The 15,217-nt window shown below is 33.3% G+C and overlaps 1 protein-coding gene across 1 annotated transcript; it reads right to left on the bottom strand.

Annotated features, from left to right (window-relative positions):
• Positions 1-1,144: 1,144 nt before the first annotated feature.
• On the bottom strand, positions 1,145-10,566 carry LOC124939102. Its single transcript, XM_047479613.1, has 3 exons — positions 10,433-10,566; positions 5,052-5,239; positions 1,145-2,091 (listed from the first exon to the last, which is right to left on the bottom strand). The coding sequence occupies exons 1-3, from the start codon at positions 10,564-10,566 to the stop codon at positions 1,145-1,147; spliced, it is 1,269 nt and encodes a 422-aa protein (XP_047335569.1).
• Between the last annotated feature and the right edge of the window lie 4,651 nt (positions 10,567-15,217).

The following is a 15,217-nucleotide window of genomic DNA, read 5'->3' as shown; positions in this document are numbered from 1 at the left end:
AATATACTTGAATAATTTTGGAGGGGGAGCTATTTCTTGGAAATTGAGACTACAAAAATGTGTGTGTTGTCAACCGCAGAGACTAAACTTATTGCAGCAATAAAAGCTTGTAAAGAGCTAATTTGTGTTCAATTTATTATTTAAACTTGGTATTATGCAAGAGAGGTACGTGCTTCTCTTTGATAATCAAAGTGCTATTTATCTAGAAAAAATTTTAATGTTTCATTCTAGATGATTTAAGGTATCATTGGATACGAGTTTTGTTAGATGAAAATTTGTTGATTTTAGAGAAAGTGCATACAAATGATAGTTGCGCCAATATGAAGACTAAGGAATTACCACAAAACAAGTTCAAGTTTTGTTGTATAACCGTCGGGTTGACAACATTCATTATGTAGTTGTGAGGGAGGAGTTTGTTGTGTTTTTTTTATTTCGGCTCTTAACCATAAAAAGTGCCAAAATTGCTCAGATTCATTTTAATTTCATTAAGGTATTAAAGTATTTTTTAAGAGTTATGTTATATTTTTAGTAACTCTAGTATTTAATAGAGTAGTATTCAAAAAGAAAAAAGAATGTGTACAAAATAAAATGGAGGTAGAGAGAGAAAATACAACAGATTTTCATCTGTATTCTTATGTGTTCATCAAATTGACAATGGAGATTCAAATGAAGTTCGATTGAGCTGAGATTTTATCGAGAAGTTGGTAACAAGCGGATCATGTTTTTGATTTCTCGAAGTATGATTTTATGTGATTTAAAGTTTTTCCTAGTTTGAGTTTTATATTTCTCGTTTGGGACCAAAAATTTTATATCTTTTTGGTTATGCCCTTATAGTTATTTTGCTCTATTTAAGGTTGTTATACCTTGATTGTATACTCCACATCTGATTATAATGAAGTTAGATTTGGACGTAAAGTCATGTAGTTTTTTACTCCTTAATTAATTTTGAGAATGTTTAAAATATTGTATGTTTATTGTGTTATTTACTTCCGTTTTATTTGTGTTTTATTTTTTTATATTATTCGAGCATGAAAAAATCAAATGAACACACATTTCTTAATTATACTCAAAGTTTATAACCAACCACATACAAATACACAGTCCTTGTAACAGCAATCAAAAACAACTTAAGCATGTCTGTTCTTCATACGGTTTGGGCTTCTAAGAAAGCATTGAAGTTGTCCCTAGCCTGACGTAGTCGAGGTGAAATGCAAATGGTTGTCGGCGAAGCAGTATTTGACCTCGGGGACACATTCGAGAACCTTACATGGCGAGACCCTGACTCAGCCGACTTCCTATTATCAACTCCAAATGAATCCCTCTCGAATCCCACAACTACCTTCTTCAGAGCTCCTCTCAGATCCCCGTCAAAGACAAAAGAGTTGGCTACAGGCGAAACATTGTCAAAGAAGAGACCTCCCACATCCACTATGCCATCCTCACCGTCCATTACAATGGCCGATGATGTCCATGACCCACACTCGAACTTCTCTAGTGACACTCTATTGGAGCTTACTTGTTTGGCATTGTATTTCTCGATAACATCATCATCATCTCCAGCACCATCAATGGTTTCTTCCTCCTCGGTCGACCTATGTGGCCTTACAAGCTTCGCCTTCCCAAATCCGGGAAGAAACAAACACGCTCCACATTTGAATTTCTCTACTCCTTTATGTGTGGCTTCTCGTGGATGATCGGAGTTATGATCAATAGATTCCACGTGACCCCTCAAGTGTTTGGTCTTCAGCTTTCTCGTGCTCAAGTTTGGGGAGGTATTACGACCCTCACCACACGATTTGCTCCTCTGAAATTGGATCTCTTGCAGTTGGGCGAGTCGAGATAGAGCCAATGATTGCTGTCCAGTTGTGGGATCTATCATCTTCAAGCTGGGAGAGGATGGTTGGGATGTGGGAGATTGGTTCTTCCATTTCTTTTTTAATGGGCTGGAAATTCGGGGGGATGACGTGGCAGAGCTAGGAAGGCTGCTGCTCAAGAATTTACCCGGTTTGAGACGAGGAAGGAGAAGAGAAGGATGGCCTTCCTTAAAAGAAGATTCTTTAAATGAGATTGGATCAACTGAAATTTTCCTTTCTTGATAAAGGATGTGATTTTTTACTAATTTGGGAGTTCCAACGTTGGATGATTCTGTAATTAGAACACCCATTGTGGATTGTATGGTTATTGTTGTTCTTGGTGGCAATCTTGATGATCGGAAAATGGAAGCTGGTTTTCACTTTAAAAGAGAAAAAAGTTGGTATATAGGATGTGGTTGACATGTTTTCTTATATCATGTAGTGATGTTCCATGTTCTATTATTATTATTATAAAATTAGAATGTTTGACTTGTGTGTATTCTATTCCTATGACCTTTAGTGATGTTCCATGTTCTATTTCTATATAGCAATTAGTATCATTCTAATTGATTAGCATTATTGACCATTTATAATTAATGCCTTTATTCACTCATCAATCAAGTTTATTTGAGGAAGTTCTTGCATTATTTACAAATTTGTTATTTAATTAGTTACCAACTATTTTTCAGATCATGAAATAAAATGTTTACATTAGTTAATTTTTTCAAAAACTAAAAATGATCTAAAAATAATTTGATTATGCTCGCAAAGAAGATTTATATAACATGAAGTAAAAAAAAACTATATTGTAATTTAGATAAGGATAAAAAAATTAAAATGTAAAATAAAGATTGAAATAATAAAAATTATATCATATGAATCTTGTTCCTACAAGAAATAGATGATAATAAAAATTTATACCTTAAGTGCTAGGTAAGCAAACCTTTGGACTAGGCAGATTCATTTTGAGTGAAGCAATAATTCCAAATCTAACAATTTAAAATCCCAATTAAGTTTCAAACATATATATCTTTTCATTCTTTATTATCCTTTGTAACATTAACAAATATACTACCCTAATTTATAAATATCTAAGTAAACTTCTTTATGAGATTTAGGCAGGCATTTCATTAAAAAACATTATCTTAGGGAAACTCTCAATAATGTTCGGCATTGCCTTCTTTTAGTGATGTTAAGTGTTTGTTTGTTTTCATTTTTTAGGGAGGTAGAATTATTTCCAAAAATCATAACTTACACTTTCAGTTAAAAACGTTTTAAGTGAGATTTGAACTTTATTCTATAGCAATGGTTAACTTTCTAATTGATTAACAATCTTGAGCATTTATTAATTAATATCTTTATTTCAGCAACCAAGTTTATTTGAGGATGTTCTTGCATTGTATAGAGAAAGACAATCTAGACACAAATTGATTATTTAATTAGTTATCAGTTTTCATTAGATCATGAAAATGTTTATATTTTAAAAAAAAATTAAAAAAAATTATGATTTAAAAATTCTATTTGGTTAAGATTGAAAAGAAAATTTATATCAAATGAGGTAAAAAAAAAATTATACTATAATCTAGACAAGGATAAAAAAAATTATTTGAAATAATAGAAAATATATTATATATGAATCTAGTTCCTTCAAAAATTAATGATGATAAAAAAATCTTATACCTTAAGGGAGGGCTGGCCCTCGGGTAGGGGCAAAGTCATTTTTTTTTAGAACAATCCAAACTCTTAACCTAACACAAATTAAAATTGCAATTCAAGTCAAACAAATCTTTTCACATTAAGAAATATACTATTAATTTATAAATATCTAACTTTACTTCCTTAATTAATGTGAGGTTTAGGCAGACATTTTATTAAAAATATAAAAATAAGTTTAAGCATTGCCTTAAAGTTATGATGGGTAATTTTCTAAACTTAATATTTCTTTCTTATCAGCAATCACAAAGATCTCATGGGAGGCTCAATCTATCCTGCATCTTCGTAATATAATTATTTTTTCTTTTTTTTCTCGTTCATTGTACATATGTGCTCAAGTTTATCAAGTTTATGGATACATGTTTTCTAGTTCATGAGGATCATCTTGTATCATTTATTCAGTTGGGATCATTTTGTACAAAATATTGTACATTTAAAAACAAATTTATATGTGACAAAATATATCTTTTTTATAAATAAATGGAAAATATCAACGGTTTCCCACCAAATTTGAGACGCAAGAAACAAACATAGAGAACTCTCGATGTATTTTGCGACGAATTTGATCTTGGATCACAAAGTATTATCTTTGTGGGAAAGTCTATCAAAATTTAACATTAGGAAAATTCTTTGCATACTTTTTTGATTGATATTTCAATAAAATTTTGCAATGATATATCTGTCAAAAGTGTCTTGGCAGACTTACAGACTTCCAATCTATAATTTTCAATCAGTTTTTCAGATCATTAATTTCTACTTTATTGACTTTCAAAGTAAAGACAGTGATCAACAACCACTGAGTTGGTTTGTTGGAGGTAAAAATTGGAGAATCTCTCACCTAGATTCTTTATCTCATCTCCTTTGCTATTAGTGATTATTTTGAACTAAGAATGCGTTTTTGTGTAGAAGAAGAGAGAAGGAAAACATAATAGTTTTCATAAAATTAAAAACATTTAAATACAACTAAATGACTAGATAGTGGAGCTAAAAAATAAAGAAATATATGGACATGATTTCATAAAAATTCTCCAAGAAACCACCCACTACACTATAAACCAAAACTGAAATGCTAAAAATAAGGAAAAATAACAACAGTTTTAAGCAAACTTCAATACTCCTCCATGCTTGAGTTGCTGTAGATGTCAAGTTTCTCCCTTGGGAACTCGAACTTGTTCCTTGGTAAGGCCTTGTTTAACATGTCTATTAACTAAAGTTTATTTTTGCAATACTTCAGCTTAACAGACCCCTCTTTTTATACTTTCCTAATAAAGAACAACTTGATGTTGAAATGTTTGGTCTTCCCATGAAAAACATGATTGTTCGTGATAGAAATTACAGTTTGGTTGTCCATAAACACCTTTGTACAATTTTCTTGTCCCAAGCTCAGATCAATTAGTACTTTTCTCAACAATAAAACTTGATTTGCAGCAATAGTAACTAGCAATGAACTCTGCTTCTGTTGTGGATTGTGCAATTATCTCATGCTACTTACAGCACCATGAGAACTCTTCTTCTTGAGCAAGTAGACTTCATCTTCATTCCCTTTCACAACAAACCCTTCAGGTTGCTGAACATAAATCTCCTCTTTAAGAAATGCAGATTTAACATCTAACTGGTACACTTTCCATCCCTTTTCAGTAGCCAAATCAAGTAGCAATATAATGGTATCTAATCTAGCAACAGGAGAAAATATCTCAGAAAAATCAACACCACAACTTTGAGCATACCCTTTAACAACAAGCGTCACTTTGTGCTTGTTAATGAATCATTTGCATTCAGCTTGGTTCTGAACACCTACTTCACTCATATCACCATTTTGTCCTTTGGTCTCTTTACAAGCTTCCAAGTATGATTCTTCTCGATCATAGTGATCTCCTTTTTCATTACAGATCTTCATTTTGGATTCTTTTTAGCTTGTCAATAATCTGCAAGCTCAAAGACTACAACATTGTAGCTCTAGTAGATATCAGAAAGCAATTTTGTGCCCCTCATTAGTTCATCATCCACCAACTCTTTTTCATCCAGCTAAGGATATGGAATTGGTTCTACTTCTGTCCAATTCCACTTTTCATTCTCCATAAAGTGCACATCTCGACCTATCAAGATTTTTATGGTTTGAGGCTGAAAATTTTGATAAGCCTTTGAAACTGTGCAGTACCCCCACAAAGATTACAGCTTTAGCCTTTTTTCTATCTTATCTCTCTTGATCTATGGTACATAAGAATAATACAAACACCCAAATACTTTGAGATTTTTCACAGAAGGCTTGTAACCATACCATGTCTCAAAGGGTGTCCTTCCTTCCACAATCTTAGTTGGTAGCCTGTTGAGTAGAAAGATTGTAGTGTTTGTTGCATCTACCTAGTACTCCTTTGGCAATTCTTTCTCATGAAGCATACACCTTGACATCTCTATGATAATGCGATTCTTTCTCTCACTCACTCCATTCTTCTGAGGATTGTATGGGGTTGTCAGTTAGTGTTGAATTTTTCTAAGGTGTGCTCCTTGTCATTATCAGACCTTAATACCTAATGCCTGAATCTTGTAGCCACCTTAAGCTTCTATCTAGTGTTTGAATCTCAAAAATACATCAACAACTTCAGACTTGAATTTGAGAAAATAGACCCTAGTATAGTCATCAATGAAAACTATGTAATACTTAATCTCATCTAATGAAGGTGTTCTTTGAGGCCCAATAAGATCTGTATGGATTAATTTTAACCTCTCAGTTTCTCTCTAGGTTGTTTGGTTGAAAGGAAGTCTTCATTGCTTCCCTTATTGGCAAGCCTTGCATTCTAGTAAGTTAACTTCTATTTGAGGTAGTCCATTTATAAACTCGTTCTTCTGTAAATTCAGCATTGTATTATGATAGAAATGGCCCAGTATTTTATGCCAAATCTCAGCTTGAGATATTGTAATTGAATAGGCTGATTCCTCCTCTTTAGTTGATCTAGCTAAAAATATTTCCCTTTCACATTGACTTTGAACACATTCATCCCATTTGTATCTTTGATTAAGCACACCTTTCTTTCAAATATCACCTTTAAACGTCTTTCGAGTAGCTGACCAATACTTAATAAATTTTTATTGATGTCGGGCACAAATAACACATCTTTAATCAACTTAGTACATGAGGAACTGCCTACCGCAATAGTCTCTTTTTTTACTCTAAGGTACTTTTCATTGCCAAATTTGACTTTGGATTTGAATGATGTGTCTAGTTCTTTGAAGAGGTCTCGATCAAATGTCATGTGGTTGGTGCAGCCACTATCCACAACCTAGTTATTACTTGAGCTATTTGGTGCAAAATAAGTTTCCACAATGAACTGCTCCTCCTGATCTCCAACTTGAGCCACATTTCTTTGTTAAAGGTTCACTTGAGTCACATCCTTCAACTGTATATTACTTTTGCAAATCTTCTAGTGATGCCCCATCATATGATACTTCTCACACTGTACATCTGGCCTTTTTCAGCAACTAAAAGGTGCATGAACTTTATTTTCACAGTGTTTACAAGGAGGAAAATGTGGTTTAGAACCTCTACTTGTGCTTGGAGAATTTGAACATGTACTTTCCTTCTTACTTTTCCAATACTTCTTCCATTTTTCACTTTGACTTGATTGCACTTTTGTTAGCAATGTTCCTTCTACAAACACTTCATTCCTCATCAATCTTCTATGTTCTTGTGCCTGGAAGGCACTCAAGATTTCTAAAGACTGACTTTTGACGGTTCTTTAGTGTTCTCTAATAAGGAAATGGTAGCCTCAAACCTTTAAGAACAGTTACCAACACCTTTTGAACCAATCTGGAATTAGGAAATTTAGTGCCAAGCAATCTTACCTTGTTGACAATTGTGAGTAATATGTTAGAGTACTCTTTGATGGTCTCTAAATCCTTCATCTTCACAATCTTGAATTAACTAATTAAATTAAAGACTTGAATCCCCATAATATTTTCATTTCCTTCATACTCTTCTTTGAGAAAATTCCAGACCTTAAATGATGATTTGATGGTCATCATTCTGATGAAAATATTAATTGACACAACAACAAACAGAGTAGTCTTGCCTTCGACTTCCTTGTCTTCTTATCCTTGTGATTCTTTATTTGTGTTAGTGTTGGGTTAGCTTGTAATTCTAGAACTACATACTCCTCATCAACAGTTCCCAAAGATAATTTGCCTCCAGATAAGCCTCTATTCGAGAAACCTAGACATGATGATTGTTACCATTGAACACAGGTGGTTCTAATGATGGAAAGGGTGTATCTGAATCCATGGAAAAAAGATAGATGTCGTGGTGGATTCTCTCACTCACAGGTCTCGCAAGAAGATAGCTTTGATACCAATTTGTTGGTTATTTTGAACTAAGAATTCCTTTTTGTGTAAAAGAAGAGATAGAAGGGAAAAAATATAGTATTTTTTCCCTTTTTGAATTAAGTGAAAATCATTTAAATACAACTAAATGAGTAGATAGTGTAGCTAAAAATAGGGAAATGCATGGACATGATCTCCTAAAAACTCTCCTAAAAACCACCCACTACGCCATAAACTAAAAATGAAATGCTAAAAATAAGGAAAAATAACCGTAGTTTCAAACAAACTAGAACAGAGCTCAAATTCTACTAAAAAAATTGACTGTGCTCATGATGATGATATTTTTGATGATGCAAATGATAAATTTGAGACTAATAGAGAATTGTAATATAATGTTAAGGAAGATTCGAGTGAAGACATTGAAGATGACAATGATGAACCTCAAACATGAAGATGACAATGATGAACCTCAAACATTAAAATATAAGTAACTTTTGTTTGATATTGATCTAAATTGTTGATGTTTGTGAAAGGAAATTAGATATATTTGTCTAACTTTTAAAATTCTTATTTTACAAATTCTTAATTTATGTAATGAATATATTGGATTAAGATTTTAGTATATGAACTTCTTAGTTGATAGATAAAATAATTTATTTGTCCTATTTGTTGTGAACTGGTAAGAAATAGGATGAATTATAGTGAACTAACTTATCATATTTGCTACTCATTCATACTACTCATTCATACATAACATTCCTAGCAGAGTAGTTTGGGTGATATTGAGATTTTTTAGATAATATTTTTACGCGGTAAAATTTGGCGTCTATAGGTCTGATCGTGAAATGTCGATAAATCGACTAAGAAGCAATTAGTTGCATGTTTACCTTACTTTCGAATTCTATGTGGGATGAGAAACTAAAATGGTAAGTTAAGCCCGAGTTTATTTCTAACAAAGCCAATTAATTCGATTAACCTAGAGACAAACTCAATTAGCTCATCTCTACGATATCCTAATTTACTCAATTTAGAAATTAATAAAAAAGTATTTTTAAAAACATTAGCTTCAGGTTTAGTTCTTGGTTACGTTTGGTAAAGGTCTCAACGCCATGATCCACACACCCGTCCAAATGAACCGTCTCTACTCTTAAACAATTAGCCTTTTTAAAATGTGAAAATATTACACTTTATTTGATAATTCAAACATAAACATACATCTAATTCATATAGCATATGTCTAAGGGACCATGTACGTTATGTTTCTAAACAGGTGAATAGGGTATCCATGATATTTAAACAAGACTAAAATTAAAGTACAAGATGTAGTATTTGTCACACAATAGGTACAAATTTGAAAGTGTTTAAAGTTTAAATGTTAATGCTACTATAGTTGAATAAATTATAAGAATTATTTAAGTATTTTATCATATTTTTTGAACTTATAAAACTCAAGTTATTAACCTACAAAGTTCGTGAAAATTGAGAAAATATCTCAAACAAGTCTTAAAAACATTTTTAATTAAATTTATAAAATTATATTGAACCATTTTCTATTTGTTCGGATTTTTAGAGAATTTTTTAAAGACTTTTGATTTGAAAATTTCTTCAAACAATCAAAAAGGAATCAAATAGGGCCTTAAGGTTGGCTGGGAAGTAGTCTCGGATAAGATCGATGGTTCTTCGGTTTCAGGAGAAGGCTTAGGACGACTCCATGACTTGGGAGACGTGTATGAGGTTTGGATGGTTCGGTAGTATCTCCCATCTTTAGTAAGTTGAGAACTAAGAAAAACTGGATAATAAACTGCATTGCAATTAGCCATTTCAAAATTTTCAAGTATCTCTTCTATGTACTTTTTTTAACATATAAAAATGTCTTCTTTCTTCTACATCACTTCTATCCCAAGAAAATATTTTATCTATCCAAGATCTATCATATCGAATTCTTGCATCATCGAACTCTTGAATTTGTTAAACATCAATTCATTATTATTAGTGCATATGAGATCATCAACATAGATACATATGATGAGAATTTTATCTTCACCTCCCATCTTAACAAAGAGTGTATGTTCATAAGGACATTGAAGAAAACCTTCCCTTCTAAAATTGGCTTCTATAAGACTGTACCAGGCTCGTGGAGCTTACTTGAGTTCATATAGAGTTTTCTTCAGCTTGTAGACTTTAAATTCTTCTCCTTTTACCACATAGTCAGGTGGTTGTGCTATAAAACATTCTTCACTGACTTCTCCATGTAAAAAAGTTGATTTAATATCAAGTTGAATTAAGTTCTACTTCTTTTGTGCTATAAGAGAGATCACCATACGAACTGTCTCCAAATGTGCCACATAAGCAAATACTTCTTAATAATCCACTCCATGCTTTTGAGTGTACCCTTTTGCTATTAAACAGGATTTGAGGTTCTCCACTTCTCTATGTTCATGTAAATTTATTTTGTACACCAATTTTACTCCCACCTTCTTTGCATGAGCTGGAAAAACAGTCAACTCCAAAGTATTGTTTCTTTCAATAACAACAATCTTAGCATCCATTACATCTCTCCATGGGCATTCTTTACAGCATCTTCAAAGTACATAGGATCAGTTGAGGTTGTCATCATTGCAAAGAATATAGCATCGTCATCTTGTTCTTCATTTGAGAGACCTTCTCCACTAATGTAATCTCCCATTCACATTCTCTGTCTTCTTTCTCTTACTTGAGCAATTGGTGAAAGTGAAATCGCACTGGATCTTGAAGCTTGACTTGATGGTGAAGCAACTATAGTAGTTTCTTCCACAGTTTCAACTTGCACAATTGCTTCACGTGTAGTAGCAGGTTAGTCTTCTTCTTCCCATTCTAAATCAATAAGTGTAACTTTCTCATGTTTTTTTATCACACTTCCAGCTTCCATCCTCTTCAAACACCACATCACGACTTACTATAATCTTCTGAGATAAATGTTCATATAGTCGATATGCTTTAGATTCTTCACTGACACTAAGTATGATACATTTGATACTTTTGTCATCCAACTTGATGCGCTTGCTGTCAAGAACATGAGCATGAGAAATGCAGCCAAACACTCGAAAGTGAGCAATTGATGGTTTAACACTACTACAAGCTTCTTCTAGTGTCTTATTCTTTACGAAACACGTTGGACTTCTATTCTAGGCATGAATCTCCCAAATCACAGATTCCTCCAAAGTTGAGAGGATTAATAGGACACTTCTAGAGAGAGTGAGAGCTATGTTAGCATCATCTGGGTGGTCAAAGAAGTTTTGGGGGGATGCTTTGCATACTACTGCTTATTTAATAAACAGGTCCCCTATTGTTCCCTTAGGAGGAAAATGTCATGAATCCGTGTTTTCAGGTAAACCTCTTGATTTGAGCAACTTGAAAGTTTTTGGCTGTGTTGGCTATGTGGATCAGAAGGTTGACAAGTTGGAGCCTAGGTCCAAGAAATTTGTGTTCTTAGGCTACCTTGAAGGGGTAAAAGGTTATAGGCTTTAGGATAGGAGTGAACATGGGCTTAGGATTGTTATAAGTAGAGATGTTGTCTTTAATGAGAATGATTTTCCTTGCTTGCATATATCCCCCACTCCTGTTAATGATGCTCCTAATAAGGTGGATCATGTGCTTGTAGTTTTTGATCAACTTGTTGAACATGATGTGAATGTTTTCAATGAGGTAGAGCATGATAATGTGCATGATATTGATGATTTGCATGATTCAAATGTTTTGTCTAATTCACATGATTTTATTGATGATTTGAATGATTCAAATGTGTTGTCTGATTCACATGATTTTTCTAATGATTTGCATGAATATCAACTTTCTAGGGATAGAAGTAGAAGAACTATTACAATGCCTGTTAAATTTAGGGATGATAATTTGAATAATTGTAATATATTTGAATTTTCTTTTAACATGTTTGAATCCCTAGACTGTAATGAGCCTAGCTCTTACAAAGAAGCTTTGAGGTCTAAGTTTTCTATTAAATGGATCATTGTTATGAATGATGAGATGAATTCTCTAAGAATCAATGATACTTGGAAACTTGTTCCTAAACCTCATAATTGCTCCTTAGTGGATTGCAAGTGGTTGTATGAGGTGAAACAAAATTCTAAAAAAGTGAGATTCAAGGCTAGGTTAGTAGCCAAGGGATTTACTCAAAAGGAGGGAATCGATTATGCTAAAATTTTTGCTCATGTTGTCAAATTCACTACTGTTAGAATCATGTTTGCTTTAGTTTCTCACTTTGATTGGGAATTAAAGAAAATGGATATTACTATTTCTTTCTTACATGGTGAACTTGATAAGAATATTTATATGTATCAACCTGAGGGGTTTGTTGACCCCAAGTTTCATGATCATGTTTGTTTGTTAAAAAAAAAGCCTTGTATGGTTTAAAACAATCTCCTAGGCAATGAAATATCAAGTTCGATAAGTGCATGCAATCTTTGATGTTTAAAAGAAGTTCTTCTGATCATTGTCTTTACTTCAAGAATATAGACTTTGTGCTTGTATTTCTTTTGTTGTATCTGTGAATGTGCTTCTTGATTCCCACTTTGTGTTAATTAAGGATAGTCTCCTAAGACTAAAACTGAAATAACTGAAATAAAGAATGTGCCTTATTCCAATTGTATAGGATCTATTATGTATTTCATGATTAGTACTAGGCCTGATATAGCATATGCAATTAGTTGCTTGAGTAGATTTATGTATAACCTTGGTATGCCTCATTTGAATGCTTTGAAATGGCTTCTGATATATCTAAAAATCACTGTTGATGTTGGCTTGACTTTCTCTAAGTGTTCTGTAAATACTAAGTTGGTTGGTTATGTAGATTCCAATTATGCTAATGATAGGGATAATAGAAAGTCTACTACTTCCTATGTGTTTACTTTGTGTGGATCTTGCATAAGTTAGAAGTCTCAACTTCAACCCATTATTGTTTTATCTACTATAGAATCTGAGTATGTAGCTGCCATTGAAGCTTTTAAGGAAGCAATTTGGCTTAGAGTTGTTTTGTCTGAAATTGGTTTTCTTGACAAAAATGTGGTTGTGTTTTCTGATAGTCAATATACTATTCAACTATGTAAAAATCCTATTTTTCATGATAGAACTAAACATATTGATGTTAAGTTTCATTATATTTGGGATATTGTTGAAAAGAGCATTGTTAAGTTAAATAAAATTCCTTCAAAATTTAATCCTTCTGATATGGGTACTAAGTGTTTACCTACTGAAAAGTTTATTTCATGTAAACGGATTTTAAAATTTGACTTAGGGAAAGCTCTTTGAGGTTCGTCCTTTGTGGGCATGGCATGCTTTGTGCTCTTACGTTTGATCTTTGTGATTTTCGCATGCTTTGTGCTCTTGCATTTAATTTATGTGATTTTTGCATGCTTTGTGCTCTTGCGTTTGATCTTTGTGATTTTCCTAAGATTTGTGCTCTTGCATTTGATCTTTGTAATTTTTGCATGCTTTGTGATCTTGTGTATGATCTTTGTGATTTTCGCATGCTTTGTGCTCTTGCCCTTGGTCTTTATGACATGAGTTTACCTTGGGTATTCTCTTTGTTGCCTCGGTAGTAATAAATTGGCGATGATGTGTCATGTGATTCCGTGATTGTGTTTTGTATTTCTTTGGGCCAAAGGTTGAGATTGTTGGGTATTTGTTGCCCCAAAATTTTGGCTCAATCTCTAGTAACCCACTTACTAGACTTGACCTAATAATATAAATAGATATTACTCTCTTGGTGGGAGGCATACGTAAAATTCCTTTGTGGTATTTGGAGACTAGAGAAAGGGTTGTCGCCTTTGGTGAGGTAGTGGTGCAACGAAATCGAAAAATAAGAGGAACTGAACCAAAATTCAATCACATTCACACCCAACACATACCAGTAGAAAGGTCTACAAATCACAACATACAGTTCGGCCTACAACCCACTTGAGGTTGCCTCTAAGTCGTATTAATTAAACATGTGTCACCAAAATTTATTTGAAGATTGATGGACTTGTGGTCCACCTCAATTAACGATTTTTTTACCACAGTTGTAGCCCTCGAGTGTACATTTATAGTGGTACCAAGTTCATCTTGTAATTTGTCATGAGTCGATTGGGAGAGCTTGAGCAAGGTCATTGTATTAAAAGCAAGGCCAAGGAAGACAAAATTCCCAAAAATGCTCATTCCCAAATGACATGAGTTATAGGCCTATGTCCGAGATTTTTAGAAAGTATCAAGGTCCAAATGATCTAGTATCAAGGCTCAATTTCTCAAAAAAATCATAAGGCCCATGAAATCTTCAAATGAACAATACACACTTCTCACTTAATATAAATTGTGTATTTCTTATCTAGCCTCAAAAGTAATCCCAATTTACTGAAAAATTTCTACCGAAGAGAGAGAAAATATCATAAAGTAACTTCTCCTAACTTCACTACCGAAGCTCGTTCTACCGTTCAAGGTTTCCTCAATTGTTCTTGTTATTAATTACCCTCCTCCTTCAATGCTTTGGTGATCAAAAAGAGGATTGTGAGACCTCTGAATGTAATTTAAAGTATTTAATTGATTTATTTCAACGCTAAATCGATGTAATTAGTGTGGCTTGTTGTTTTTATACATTAGTTGCTTGTTTACCTTAGTTTACTCTATTTTTTTTAATAGACGTATTTTAATTAATAAGACCAACCCAAACTCTTTAATTGATATCATCTAGTGAAATGTTTGTCATATCAATGGTGGTATCCTCGAGCTTCGACTAGGGAACCACCACATAAACACTAAGGTAAAAAATTAACATAATTTAATACTTAATCAACCTAGAATTAGTTAGGAGCAAAAATCAAATAAACGATTATTTTAATTTCTCGCTTTCTATGTTCACTGGATGTTCTGCATACTCGAAGTCGTGGTCCTCCTACATTGTCGAAGAGTGATCGAAATTGGCTATGATGCATTCATGAAGGCGATGTAGGTTCATAATACATTTATTTGAGGTGTGTTGGGTGTGAATGCGATTGAGTTTGGCTTAGTCCTCTTGTTTATCGATTCCGTTGCACCATTATCTCACACAAAGGAGGCAACCCTCTCACTAGCATCCAAACACCAAAAAGGAGATTGACGTCTGCCTCCTACCAAGAGAGTAGTATCTATTTATATTATTAGGTCAAGTCCAGTAAGTGTGTTACTAGAGATTGGGCCACAATGTTGGGCCAACAGATACCCAACAAGGTGAGTATTTTGTTTCTCTACATGAGTTTGTAATTTGAACTGGATTGTTAAAAGCCAGATGAGAATCCAATCCAAATGAAGTTGTGCGATCTATAGGTGGAATC

Source organism: Impatiens glandulifera, chromosome 5 (genome assembly GCF_907164915.1).
Source record: "Impatiens glandulifera chromosome 5, dImpGla2.1, whole genome shotgun sequence".
Lineage (NCBI taxonomy): Eukaryota > Viridiplantae > Streptophyta > Magnoliopsida > Ericales > Balsaminaceae > Impatiens > Impatiens glandulifera.
Note: the sequence above shows the minus strand (reverse complement) of the source record. Positions and strands in the feature narration are given on the sequence as shown.

Coding starts and splice junctions, on each gene's coding strand:
- LOC124939102 (XM_047479613.1), bottom strand. CDS start 10,566: ATGGGAGATTACATTAGTGGAGAAGGTCTCTCAAATGAAGAACAAGAT. Junction 5,240..10,432: donor AAGAATGCCCATGGAGAGAT/GTAATGGATGCT, acceptor TCCTGTTGCTAG/ATTAGATACCATTATATTGC. Junction 2,092..5,051: donor TTCTCATGGTGCTGTAAGTA/GCATGAGATAAT, acceptor TCCTTTATCAAG/AAAGGAAAATTTCAGTTGAT.